Raw genomic sequence first — 14,090 nt, forward strand, 5'->3', positions numbered from 1 at the left:
TGTTGTTTTGACTATGAAGCAAGTCACGTGACATGAATATTATCTTTTATATGATTTTTGTTTTATCAGGCAGATTTATTTTTAAGATAACACAAAAAAACATTTAAATGAATCTATTCATTTATTGCTAAACATTCTGATTGTGCAACAAAATGAAGACACAAAAGGAAAAAACATTTGTTTTTTTCAGGGAATATTTTCAGAGCAAGCAGAAGAATGGCGCTCAGTCACTTCTATCTAATAAATCTTTAAAAAAACATATTAACGTAAAACCAATTTTCAAAATGTACCAAATGAAATATTTGTTTTCTTTTTTAGTCAAACTTATGAAAAGTAATTAGTCACTGAATGTAAGTTTTTTCTTAAATGTTTTATTTATTACATTTGCAGCAATAAAGCTGTTTTATTTTGAAGGAAAAAGGCCAAATATTTTTTGTTTTCCTCTGACTGTAAATCAAGTCAACTTAAAGTTTGTTTTTGTAAATTATACAGAAAAAATGCGTCTTATTTTTTTCCCCCCCAAAGTTGATTTATTTAGAAGGAACACAAAAAAGGGTTAAAATTAATATATTTTTTGATTGCCAAATTTTCCAATTGTTTGACTCAATTAAAATGAAAACTAATTGTAAAAAATATTTACATCTTTTTCTTTTGTGGTAAAAAGGCGCCGAGTCACTTCTCTGGATGTATTATATAAAAATTAATCACAAGCATGAAATTTATCAAAATAAATTATTTGTTTACTTTTTGATTAAACTTGTGAAAAATAATAAAAGCCTTTGAATGTAACGTTTTTTTTATTTAATGTGTATAGATTGTTTTTCATTTAAAATTTGTGGAAAATATTATTTTTTATTGATTGATGTGTTAAATAAATTGTCTAAATTTAGTAACTTTTTATTTATTTATTTATTATTTTTGTTTTATTTATTTATTTTAACTTTATTTTATGGGTTGGGAGATTTTTTAAATTACAGAATAAACCTTTGTTTATTTATTTTTGCTTTATGTTTTAAATCACATTTATACAAATCAATTAGCTGCTGGGGAAAAATCCCTGCTGAAATATTGATCGCGTTGATGGTCCATACTTCTGTTCCAGGTGAAGCAAGTTTTAAAAATAAAAACATTTAATGAGGGAATACAATAAAAGAAATCACATTGATGTATCAAACCCATTACAGAAACGATGAAGTAAAAATAAATAAATAAATAAATAAAAACACACTCTGGCCACATTTGATTCATAAAATATAATGATTAATAAGTCTGGGGGAACTTCAGTTAATTGATCCTTAGACTATATACATATGTCGTGTTTTATTTTGTGAATTCAACAAACAATTGTTACTGTTGTACTTAATAAATGTGTTTGTTAAAATATGAATTCCTGTGCAGGTCTGATGGAAACAACAGTTTCATGTTTGGGTGTGTGAGCAGGTTTGCAGATGACAATGTGCTTTTTTTGATAGAATCTTGAAATTTGCTTTGGATTTCGACATACTAAAAAATTCATCTGAAACCTTTGAAATGTAAAACAAAAAACCAGAATGATTAAGAAGTAAAGCTGTGTATAAAACCATCATTTCAATGTTAACATGTTTTTACATTTTATATTTTCTTTCAGCTGAGATGTTTTTTTTCATCATTAGAGTCCAGTGATGCTAAACGGCATGAAAGAGTTCAATTTTACCTGCTAATAAATATATATATCCTGTTTATTTTTTCTCAAATCAATATTTTTCCCCACATGATCAGTTTTTCATCTGCAAGTTGCTGCAATGGAACATGCTTGACGCTTTTTTCTGGTTAAAGAAAAAAGTAAAACCTTTATTTTATAGGCCGTAAGTCCGAACTATATCTGAGGTGTTTTTTAGAAATCTTATTAGTACACACAAGCACAGCATTTGATAGGTAAAAATCAGGGAATTTTTGGTTTTTGTCTTCTTTTGTCCGAGAAATCATAATCAGACTTTTTTGTGCATTAAATATGATGTCTTTATCAAGCCCATAAGATGAACAGATGTTAAGCAATTGTTGAAGACCAGCAGTACTTGTACTTAACACAACTAGATCGTCAGCATACATCAAATGATTGATAATGAGATCTCCAACCACACAACACACCACACATATATATATATATATATATATAACAGAGGAAAGCCGTTGTGGTGGATGTGGCAGTGCCAAGCGATGGGAACATCAGGAAGAAGGAACATGAGAACCTGGAGAAATACCAGGGACTCAGAGAAGAACTGGAGAAAGCCTAGAAAGTGAAGGTGACAGTGGTGCCTGTGGTAATTGGAGCACTCGGGGCAGTAACCCCCAAGCTGGAGGAGTGGCTACAACAGATACCTGGAAAGACCTCAGACCTCTCAGTCCAGAAAAGTGCAGTGCTACGAACAGCTAAGATACTGCAGGACCCTCAAGCTCCCAGGCCTCTGGTAGAGGACCCGAGATTGGAGGAGAAACCACCCGCGGAGGGTGAGAGGGGTATCCAACTCAGTAATTGTTTATACAAGTAAAATTTACATATTTATCTAACTAAATGTCATATTACTCCAATTCAATTAAATGTTTTTCGATCTTAATTTATTGTACTTTTTGAAATCCCATATGTCAAAGTTTGAGGCTGCAGATATTCTCATTTTTATAACATTGAATTAAATGAATGATGCAATGTGGATTTGTAAAATACAACCCCTAATTGTTTAGCATGACTCCAACTTTTACATCAGTTATTACAACTTTATATTGGACTAGGGGTGGTAGATAAACTCATCATCCTCTCCCTCCCTCTCACTCATGGTGCAGAAAGAATTAAACATAACAGGTAAAAATAACAAAACACAGTAAAACTGCTAAACAACTAAACACATTTGGACAAAAACCCACACTTAAACCCAAATCCGTCCAGACAGGCAAAGGGAATGGTATCCCACAATTTCTTGTGCTGCCGATCTCACAGCAGCACCAAAGTTACACCCACTTAACTGAATTAATTTGAATGAAAGTAAAATAACTGTCTGAAAACTATGTGCTATGACAACTTGACATACCCTGAAACATACCTCTGTTTTTGGAACCGAAAGCTGAGGTTATCCACTTCCATAGCCTCAAACTTACCGTGGTAACTATCACAACCTGCTTTCAGGAATACCCCCCAGGTGCTGCTTCCTGACTGGGAAACGTCTCTTAACCAAAGATGACAGAATGAGAAACTCCACAGCCGTAAAGGTTCACGAGGTCACGCTGCTCCCTGACCTGCACCATGTGACGTAAAGCCAGTAGAGAAAAGCTGAACCTAAACTAAACTCTCCAAACTTCTCATCAGTTTCTTAGTTTTGTAGCAGGTTTAATCACGTTTGTTTAGACGCCAAAACAAGATGAGAATCACTAATAAAAACCATTAGGCGCATTAACAAATTTTATTTTATTTTTTATGTGTACCATAAGCAGTGGCAACTCTCTCATGCCCCAGGGTCAGAACTCAATCCACCACCAAGGCCAAACCAGGAAACCAGGGTTTAGCTGGAACTCCCACAGCTGCTATTTATCAGCGTCATGGGCCAATCACAGCTCAACAGAAAGGTGGTGCCATGAATGTTAGCCTATGGTGCACCATGAGGGACAAACTACCATCCACAGCCCTTGCTAGTAGCACATAAAAAGATAAACACAGCCCGACGTGGCTACACCTTTGCTGCATTAGCGTAGTTATAACACCCAAATGGGTTTGTATCTAGAAAAAAACAAACTGATGCCACTAAAACAAATGTTACGGTCTGCGACTATGCTAACGTCCAACCTTGTTAGCAACACGTAAAAAAAAAAAACAATGCATCAGCTGCATTGGCGTTTTTATAACACCCAAACCTGATCACAACTCGTAAAAAACACAGACTGATGCCACTAAAACAAACACTACTGTGACTAGGCTAATTCCTAACCTTGTTAGCAAAAACACTGCTACATGTTAGCTGCATTAGTTTTTTCATAATAACAACCCAACTTGTTCACAACTTATAAAACAACACTGATACCACTAAAACAAACTTTACAGTGACTATGCTAACTTTCAACCTTTCTTAGCAACATGTTAAAAAACACCCAATAGGCTACATGTTGGCTGCGTTGGCATATATATAACACCCAAACTTGTTAGCAACTCATAAAAACACAGATTTGATACAGTTAACCCTTGTGCTATCTTAGATGAGCCCACCCTTACACTGACGTGTTCTCCCTACCATGACAAAGGTGGATAAAGGTGGAAAGATTTCATGTAATCCATGGACACCAGTGTAGATCACAAATCATTGAAGAAAAAAGGTTCAGAGCACTGTCTAGTGGGTCTAGATGACCCAACTCCCAATGGTAAAGTGCCTAGGATAGCACAAGGGTTAAAACAATGACTACACTAACTTCCACCTTTGTTATTTTACACATAAAAAAAGACAGTCCGATACCGCTACAGTAAGTAAGTAAGCATATTTGTTATAACACTTAAACTTGTTTGCAACTCCTAAAAATACAGACAGATACCACTAATACCCCTTGTGCTATCTTATGGGGTCAAAATGACCCCACCCTTACATTGACGTGTTCTCCCTACCATGACAAAGGTGGATAAAGGTGGAAAGATTTCATGTAATCCATGGACACCAGTGAAGATCACAAATCATTGAAGAAAAAAGGTTCAGCGTACTGTCTAGTGGGTCTAGATGACCCAACTCCCAATGTTAACCCTTGTGCTAACTGATCAGTATTGATTTCTTTGTTTGTTTATCCCTTGTGCTATCCTTGGCACTTTAACATTGGGAGTTGGGTCATCTAGACCCACTATACAGTGCGCTGAACCTTTTTTCTTCAATGATTTGTGATTTTCACTGGATTTTCAATGTTACAGACGTTACTTTGTCTACGATAACTCCTAACCTCATTAGTAACATGTTAAAAAAAAGAACACAGTCCGACACTGTGACATGTTGGCTGCGTTAGCATATTTTTAATAACACCCAAACTTGTTTGCCACTTGTAAACAAACATAGACTGATACCTCCAAAACAAACATCACCGTGACTCACTCTCTTTCAATCTTATTAGCATCACATAAAAAAAAAAAAGTTCGATACCGCTACATGTTAGCCGCGTTAACATGCAGTGGTAAACACCCAACTAAACATTTTTTCGATAAAACTGATGTTTCTTTTTCTATTTTATTTTTTTTCTTTATACTAAGAAAAATGGGGTCGTATAGTTCGGAAAATACTGAATGTGGTTTTCATTTTTCTGCTGAACTCTGGATCCATAAATGTCAGTTAATCCTTGTGTTGTGTTCGGGTCAAAATTGACCCACTTTCAATTGTGAAAACAGGTAAATTTTGACCCGATCACACAAAAAAAGAATCTTAAATCAAAGGTTCAGTACTGTTTTTGAAAGTTTATGCTAAAACAAATTCAATAAAGCTTCAGGGGAAAAACCCCTGAAGACTCGCAGGATTAGGAGAAGGCATCACTGCGACTCTCCGCTGCCACCAAAAACCAGATGTTACTAGAAGCCGGTTAGACCGTGGATTCTAAAAGTCTAAACTTGATTTTTTTTTAAATGCTTGATTAACAAAACCTCACGTTCACCCACCTAATTACAGAAAAGCACTTACATCTTGTTTTGGTCTGACAATTATTGGCTCTCATGTCTGGTATTTCTTTTTCTTTTTTTTCATTTATTGAGAAAAATCTTCATTTTTCTTTGAATTTTTGGATTGATTAAAGCATGAGAAGAGCAGAAAACATTTCTGCCTGACCTCCAACTCCCTCCAGACACCACATTCTAAAACATGATTACTGTTTTGTTGCATCTGAAATAAAAGAGCTGGAAGCAATAATCACAAATTAACCTTTTATGGCTCCTTCAAAATAAAACAAAAGCAGACATGGAGGAAGCCACAAGTAAATAGGCCCCTCACCCAAAACTGGATGTTTAAACAGAAGGAAAGCGGACAAAGTTTTAAGAGCGGAGGAACAATGTGGCTGCAAGATGTTTGGGGCGTCTCGGTGGTTGACATGTCTCCTGCCTTGTTTTTCTCACAGTCAAAAAAAAAAAAAGGATGTTTGACATCTGGAAGCAGTCAGTAAGCAGTCCTGAATTCCCCCCCTCCCCTCCGCCGGTTCTCAGGGTGCAGACATCAAAGCAGGCGGTAGATAACGCCTCCCCACTGTCCTCCCTCCTGACTCAAAGATGGCTCTGATACAGGTGTGAAAGGGGGCAGAGCTTTGTTAGACACTCAGCATGTTAACAAAAAGTTATGATGATCATAAAGAAGTCCAAGGAAATATAGTTACAAGATAAGACATTATTTTTAGACATCCAGATGTTCTTAAAGATGTGATGTAAAGTCAAGAAAATTACATATTTGGCTTGGAAATAGAAAAAAAAAATTTCTAAAGGAGTGTTTTATTTTGAAAATCCACTGGGTCAAAGCACAAAAAGCTTAATAAGATATATCAAAAAATTAGCAAAGGTGATAAGGCTGATCAACATTGAACAAAAACCAATTCTATAATAATTTCAAAAAGAGTGTTTTATTTTGAAAATTCTACTTGTAATAACAAAAATAAGAGAATGAAAAAACCTTTCTAAAATGGTGATTTATTGTGAAAATTCCTTTCGCTCTAAGCATTAAATACTTTATTTGATACATTAAAATGAAAAGAAGATTATGAAGATAAACAACAATCAACAAAAAAGCTGAATTACATTCATGCCACAATTCAATTTTTTAAAAAGTCTTTTATTTAGAAAATTCCACAGGGTCAAGGCATAATACTTTATTTGATTCATAAAAAGGGACAAGTAGAGAACAGAAAGAATATAAAAGTTTTCAGAAAGTGTTTTATTTTGAAATTTTGACTAGGTCAATGCTCTAATAAAAAAAAAATAAGATGATGATGAAGATGAACAGTAATGAACAAAGAAGCAAAAAGACATGCCAAAAAAAAAGTGTGTTTTTTTTTGAAAATTCCTCTGGCTTCATTAGAAAGATAAAAAAATTAGAAAAAGATGCGAAAAAAGGACATCAAGGTACAGAAGAAGTAATTAGCAGATTTTTTTGGAAAAGGCTACGACATGTAGCATTAATAAGTCTATTAGCAATTAGCAAACAGAACTGTGAAAATACCAGAAATTCAGTTCATCAAAGCTGAATAATGTTAGCATTACTATCATAGACCAAAACAATATTTTATGCAATGTCATAAATCCCAAAATTAAACAAAAATGTGATTTTGATTCAATGGAATCAATGATGGTATTCATGGAAATAAACAATCAAGTAAAAAGTACACATCTATTATTGAAAATGGGCAAATTTTTATGGACAAATTGGACCGTGAGTTAGCCAAAATGCTATTGCTAACAAAACTAGAAGGAGCTGCATTTCCAGAAGGAAATCCAGGGTTGAATTGCTTTATCCCCTGTGCTATCCTATGGGGTCAAGATGACCATTGACGTGTTCTCCCTACCATGACAAAGGTGGATAAAGGTGGAAAGATTTCATGTAATCCATGGACACCAGTGAAGATCACAAATCACTGAAGAAAAAAGGTTCAGAGCACTGTCTAGTGGGTCTAGATGACCCAACTCCCAATGGTAAAGTGCATAGGATATCACAAGGGTTAATGCAGCATGAAAATGAAACATAAAGGGTAATAATTGACAAAATAAAGAAATTAGAAATGATCAAAGTTGACCAGAAATAAAGTGAAGAAAGCACAATAAAAAATAAAAATATTTGTGAAAATTGCCAGTGCCGGGTCTCGATGACCTTGTAACTGACCTTCTATTATCTAAAATGCTAATATTAGCAAAATAAAAATGTTGAAAAAAAGCTAAAGGATAAAAAAGTCAACAAGACGGAACATTACAAGGCAGAATTAAGCTAATGTCACCTGCGAAATTAGCCAAAAAATGTTTTAAGGTCTTGAAAAAGGAGCGGAACCAAAAATATTACTGACACGTGAAAAATACATCTAACGTTAAAAAAACTTAAAATGTTAGAACATTTACTGTACAAACCAGACCTTAAATTACCTAAAATGCTGACGGAGTCGAGAGCAAAACTCTTGACGGGCTGCTCATTCAAAGAACCGGGAAACGTGGACAAAAATGTGGCATTGATCTGATAGAATTAACTTAGATCGAAAATAATATTACCAGTTATGTAAAAAATAGACATATAATATTGAAAATAAACCAAATGATAAAACAATTTGACAACCCATTCAACATGACAGTGCATAAGAGGGCACATGAAGCTAATGTCGCTCACTAAATTAGCCAAAGAAAGTTCCGGTTCTCGAAAAAGGATCGAAATTAATGTTTTTTATGCTAGAAGATCCAACAGAATATGATCAGGCGTTGTCTTAAAACCGTCTGAGCTTTTTCTGTACATTCTGAAAACATCAAACAGTGTGAAGAAAAGTGGGCCAAGTACAAAACCTTGCGGAACTCCTCCAGTAACATTCAAATAGTTGAAGACAAAAACATGAATTAAAATTAGCATAAAAGAACTACATGAGATGTTCTAAAAAAACTTAAACAGGGTTCAAATGTCATTATATTTCTAAACTCAAAAGAAAAAAAGAAGCCTAAATTTAATTTATTAATCGATGTTCCTGATTTTTTCTGTCAATAAATAAAAGTCTCCTGTTTTGCACGCTGCACTTTACAAACTTCCAGATTTTGTCCCAAAGAGTCAAATCCTGGAAGTACAAGGCCTCCCACAAAGAGAGGACAAGAATGCCCTTTAATGTGGTTCGAATAACACGCTGGTTTGCTTCCCCCGAGCAAATAATGAGGGACTGAATGGTAATTAAAAAAACAAGGGGGAGGAAAGGCAACAAAAAAATTGTCAGGAATTTCTTTTGTCTCACAAAAGCTTTAAATCTGTAAAATTGACCTTTTTCTTCACACTGGATCAAGACTGTCATTTTTTCAGAGTAAGAAGCATGAAAACCCAATGTCTCCTTTATATTTAGCCATTTTTATACAGTAGAAAACCATACAAACGGATGATTTTTTGATACTACCAAAGAGTGTAAAGTAAGCCTAAAACAAAAAGGATTGCATTTTTTAGTGAAATTAGATTAGCTCCGGCTAATGAAGTCAACAACCAAAATTTATCTGAAGTTTGCGAAAACTACTCTAGAATCATTTTCATTACGTGGAAAAACATAGAAAAATGTCGAAATTTAAATATTCAATTTTTTTTTAACAATTCTGATAATTTCTTGAAAAAAATTCTCTTGTGGCAAAGTGTGAAATTTGGCAACTTTCACACAACGTGGCGGAAGTTAAGTCTACAACCATGACCAACGTTTCGTTGACTTTTGACTTCGGGAAGAGGACGCCATCTTGAATTTTCCAAAATAAATCACCTTTTTCTACAAATTTAAACTCCTAGAAATTTGGATCTATAGCCTCCTATCTCCTCCAGTATCATTGGGAATCTACAATTGTTGGTTTTAAAGTTTATAGATTTAAACAGCGTTAGCATTAGCAAAAGTGGCGTTACTTGCATGATTTTAATGAATATTTTGAAAAAATTATTAAATGACCCACTAGCACAAGCTGAATGAAATTATATAAAACATATGATATGAATGTATTAGAAATGTGATTTACAGAAAAAACCTGTTGCCAAGGAAATCCCAAAACGGGCTTTTGCCTATTCTTTCTAAAAATGACATTAATCTTTTTGTCAGCCTCAGGCGATGAAAAAATAAAATGGTTGCTATGGAGATAAAACCAACTCAAAGGCTGCCATTTTGAAAAAAAGGGTTTTGTCTTTGTTTTTTAAAGAATTTCTTCACAACTTTGACAAGGGTGTCAGGGGCTGAGGGGTGGAGAGTAAATCCTGTATTTTTAACCCTTGTGCTATCTTAGATGACCCCACCCTTACTTTGACGTGTTATTCCTAACATGACAAAGGTGGATAAAGGTGGAAAGATTTCATGTAATCCATGGACACCAGTGAAGATCACAAATCATTGAAGAAAAAAGGGTCAGAGCACTGTCTAGTGGGTCTAGATGACCCAAATCCCAATGTTAAAGTGCCTAGGATAGCACAAGGGTTACACCTTATGCAGATGATGCGATGCAGTCCATGTTTCGTCCGTCCTTTTTCTCACAGTTCAAGGGAACCCTGAATGAGAAGGCGGCACAGAGCAGCTGCCGCTCTGCCGGCCTCTTTTATTTAGTGGAAAGGTATGTCGTTTCCCTCTGCAGCCCTGATATTTAGCCTCTGCTGAGAGGCTGACCTGCAGGTGAACGCCGCCCCGCAGAGAGAGTCACATGGAGGCGCAGAGGCCTCCTGTCTCCCTGCTTCATGTTTAGATGGAGTTTTTCAAAATAAAAGCCCATTTTTGCTTCTTTCTTTTAGAGGGATTGATTTTGATTTTAGAGAGATGATTTACACCCAATAATATATTGAATGCATGGATTTGTGCATCTTCGATCCTACATGGTGACTCTCCGTGTGTCCCTAACACCATTAATTCATTTTGATTTATCTTTTCTTCTCTGAAGCGTCTCATCTGGCTGCGCTTGGCTCTATTTTCCGGACATTCTGGACGCGTTTACGCAGTAGCCATAGGGTTCCACCTCCGATCCAGGAGAAACAGAGACCCTCCTCTGAGCCCTTCCTCCCTCCTCACCCCAACCTCCTCCTCCTCCTCCTCCTCCTTGGCCATTGCGCGCACTCCTCATAAGACAAGTCAATGCAGCAGAGAGAGGAGTGCAAGCATCTGCTGCAAACATTTGCTCCAATTTTTTGGGCATAAAAGACAATTTAAAAGAAGGGCAGCTCACATCTTATTTTCCAAATTACACTCATCTAAAAACTTCTGGAAAACGGAGACTGCTGACCTACATTGGAGCCGCAGCCATGGTCTGGTGCGCATCTGGCTCAGTTCTTGGAGTTTTGTGCGTCGCGCTGCTGGCTCTATGGGGTGCACACGCGCAACACGGTGAGTTAAACTTTGCAAAAACGTATTTTTTCTCAACAAAAAAGTATTTTCGTTGATTGTTAGAACCTGGGTGTTCTGCAGAGCCTGAGGGTGTCACTCATCAGGTCAGATGTTCCTCCAGAGAAGTAATAATCAGAGAAAGTTTCCTCTTTTTTAACCAGAAAACATTTTATTTTGAAAAGTTTAGCTGATTATTCTTTAATTTTCCAAGAGAAAACTCCCAGAACTTGACAGTTTGGTTCCACCTATTAAAGAAAAACCTTCTGAATTTCACACTTCTGTCTCATTTCTTGGTGTTTTCAATCCACCTCAACGCGTCTAATCCTGCCTTTAAACGCACCTTTTTTCTGTCGACGGGCCACCGTTCTCTTATCTTTCAGCATCCATCCTTCCATCTTTGTCTTCTGGGCATTTAGCACAAAATCAAAGCATGCTGTTGTAAACGTTTAGGGGCTCAACGGTCGTAAAATGTAAAACTCAGGGTCCTCCAAAAGCCGCAGCTGGAATGCCAGACATTTATGAGCAGAGAATCCAAGTTTTCCATCACTTTTTTCCCTTTTACATTCATTTATAGATATTAGGTAAAGTGGGAAGTGAAAAAGAAACTTTCACCTGTTAAACTTGAATCCCAATTAACCTATTTGTTGCACTTTCAATCCCAATTTCAATCACACAACCAAGCAAGTAATCAAACATTAATCAATAAATTTATTTATAAAGAATTTTCCAAAGACAAAAAAATTCTATTGTAAAGGATGTAATTTAAGCAGGAAAAGAGCGAAACAATTAGCACAAAGTTGCACTTTTGATCCCCAATTCAAACAATAAATGAAAAACAATCAAACAAGCAATCAAAACTCAAGAACCAACCAATCAAGCAAGCACTCAAGCAATTAATCAAACAATTTATCAATAGATTTATCAATTAACATCGTCATCAATTAATGTTTTTCCACAACTAGCGTTTAAAAGTCGTAAATTATGACATTTTCAGATTAAGTGATAAAAGCCAACATTAAATTGTGTTTTTGTGGCATTTTTCTGATGATGGAGGATATATATACGAATAATTCAAATTGGATTTCTGAGTAGTTCTTTATTCAAATCGGTGAGAATCGTGAGCAAAGGTTGCTGGGTGGGCCACAAGCTCCCTGCTTCACTCTGCAATGGGGAGGGGAAGAGGGGTGGGAGTTGTTCAGCGCTAACATCAGAGGAGACTTTCTGATTAACACCGCTGCTCTGCAGGAACTTGTTTTTTTTTTTAAGGCTACAAATGGCACATTTGTAATTGAACTCGAATGGGAACACTTTTAAAATGGAGCAAAGGTGATTGAAGAGGACTTTAACCCTTGTGCCATCCTAGGCACTTAAACACTTGGAGTTGAGTCATCTAGACCCACTAGACAGTGCGCTGAACCTTTTTTCTTCAATGATTTGTGATCTTCACTGGTGTCCATGGATTACATGAAATCTTTCCACCTTTGTCCACCTTTGTCATATAGGGAGAACACGTCAATGCAAGGGTGGGGTCATAGGATAGCACAAGGGTTAACTTATCAAAATTAATTTTCCTGCTTGCGTACCATAATTTATGGTCACATTCTGAGATAATTTGAATAATTTTGGCAAAAATGACCCAAGAAACCAATTCTCCACCTTCTACCAGCCCTTTGGGAATCAGAACCCGACAATGGTCGCATCACAATCGACAATGACCTTCCTCCCATGGGACTCTCCTCTTCCTTCTAAGCTCAGCTGAAGAGCCCCCTCCCCCTCCTGCCTCTTTAAAGTCATTAAAGCAGCAGTTTAGGCTTCAGTTCAGGTCGACTTGCGGGGTTCTCCGAGTTGTTTGGACAACCTGCGACTTCCAGGCGAGGCGTCTTCACAAACACAACCATTTGCTCTCGGGAAGCAGACACCAGCCGTGTTTACCTTCAGGATCACAGGCTGTAAACACTGTCCTGTCCGTTGACAGCCCTTTTGGGGCCTTGACAGATCCTGAACGTCACAGGTGTTTGTTTTCGCTCGCCGTCCTCTGGAAGACGTCCTTGTTGACGACTTTGACCCGCCTCATTCAACAGCTGCAAGAACAACCCCCCGTTGTGTTGATTGGATTTGTTCTTCTAGCCGCAGGCGGTGTTTGTCATGTTCCATCGACCTTAGCGCCTCCTCCTGGGGCAATTTAAGAGAGGTGAGAGGCGCAGAGGAATGTGTGTTGTTCTTGGCAATTTAGATAACCTTTGTGGGGGAGGGTGACCCTTCCTGCACATCAGAAGTTTTACCCCAAAATGTGGAGGAAAAGGCGAAAATTTCCATGAAAACTGTTGAGCAAATGGATCGTCCGGGTACTGTCCGTAGAGGTTTTTCTTGGGGAGGTAAGGTTCTTGGAGATCTTGTTTGGTCCGTCTGCGAAGGCCGTGTCACATGGCCGCTACGTGCAATTTGCGCATTTTCCATGTACGAAATTTTAGTCGGGATACACGCGGGATATACGTGATCATACGTGTTTTTTGCGTTCGTCATTCGTCGAAATGCGCCGTTGTCCGTTGACCGGTCTTTACATGAATTTGGTTTCTAGCTGTTCAAAATTTTTGGTTGGTTGAGGTAACACAGTTTACAGGTTTTTAACGTAGTTTATTTGCAATTATTAAATAAATTGTACACAATTGTGCGTGATTTTAGCGAGATACATACACAAATTTGTGGCTTTTCATGAGTGTTCCACGTATGTCTAACGGACTTTTCACACTTGTACCACCAATGGATAACTCTTACGTCAGGTATGAGGCGCATAAATCGTGTTAAGGTTGCGTAATTGACGCACAAATCCCTAATGAAATGCATATAAACAGCACAATAACCAGTTCACGTTCTACAATGATTTATGAGTTCTTTGCGTGGTTTATTCGTACTTCTTCATTGGTTTTAACGTGGTACATTTGTGATGCATCTGTAAAAAAAAAAAATCCAACCACAACTTTTTCCACGTTTATTCACATCTGACGAATTTTCATCTGTTAATTATGTGCAAAACATACGTAGTTAGGGTGTGTTATGTC

General features: G+C 36.7%; 1 protein-coding gene across 1 annotated transcript in view; it reads left to right on the forward strand.

The window, feature by feature from the left end:
• Positions 1-10,506: 10,506 nt before the first annotated feature.
• LOC101174005 (von Willebrand factor D and EGF domain-containing protein) overlaps positions 10,507-14,090 on the forward strand; it is a 31,456-nt gene continuing 27,872 nt past the window's right edge. Inside the window, 1 exon segment of the mRNA XM_023949670.1 lies at positions 10,507-11,031. Coding sequence (XP_023805438.1) covers positions 10,950-11,031 — 82 coding nt within the window. The 5' untranslated portion in view covers positions 10,507-10,949.

The sequence above is a fragment of the Oryzias latipes genome, chromosome 2, assembly GCF_002234675.1.
Source record: "Oryzias latipes chromosome 2, ASM223467v1".
Taxonomy (NCBI): Eukaryota; Metazoa; Chordata; class Actinopteri; order Beloniformes; family Adrianichthyidae; genus Oryzias; species Oryzias latipes.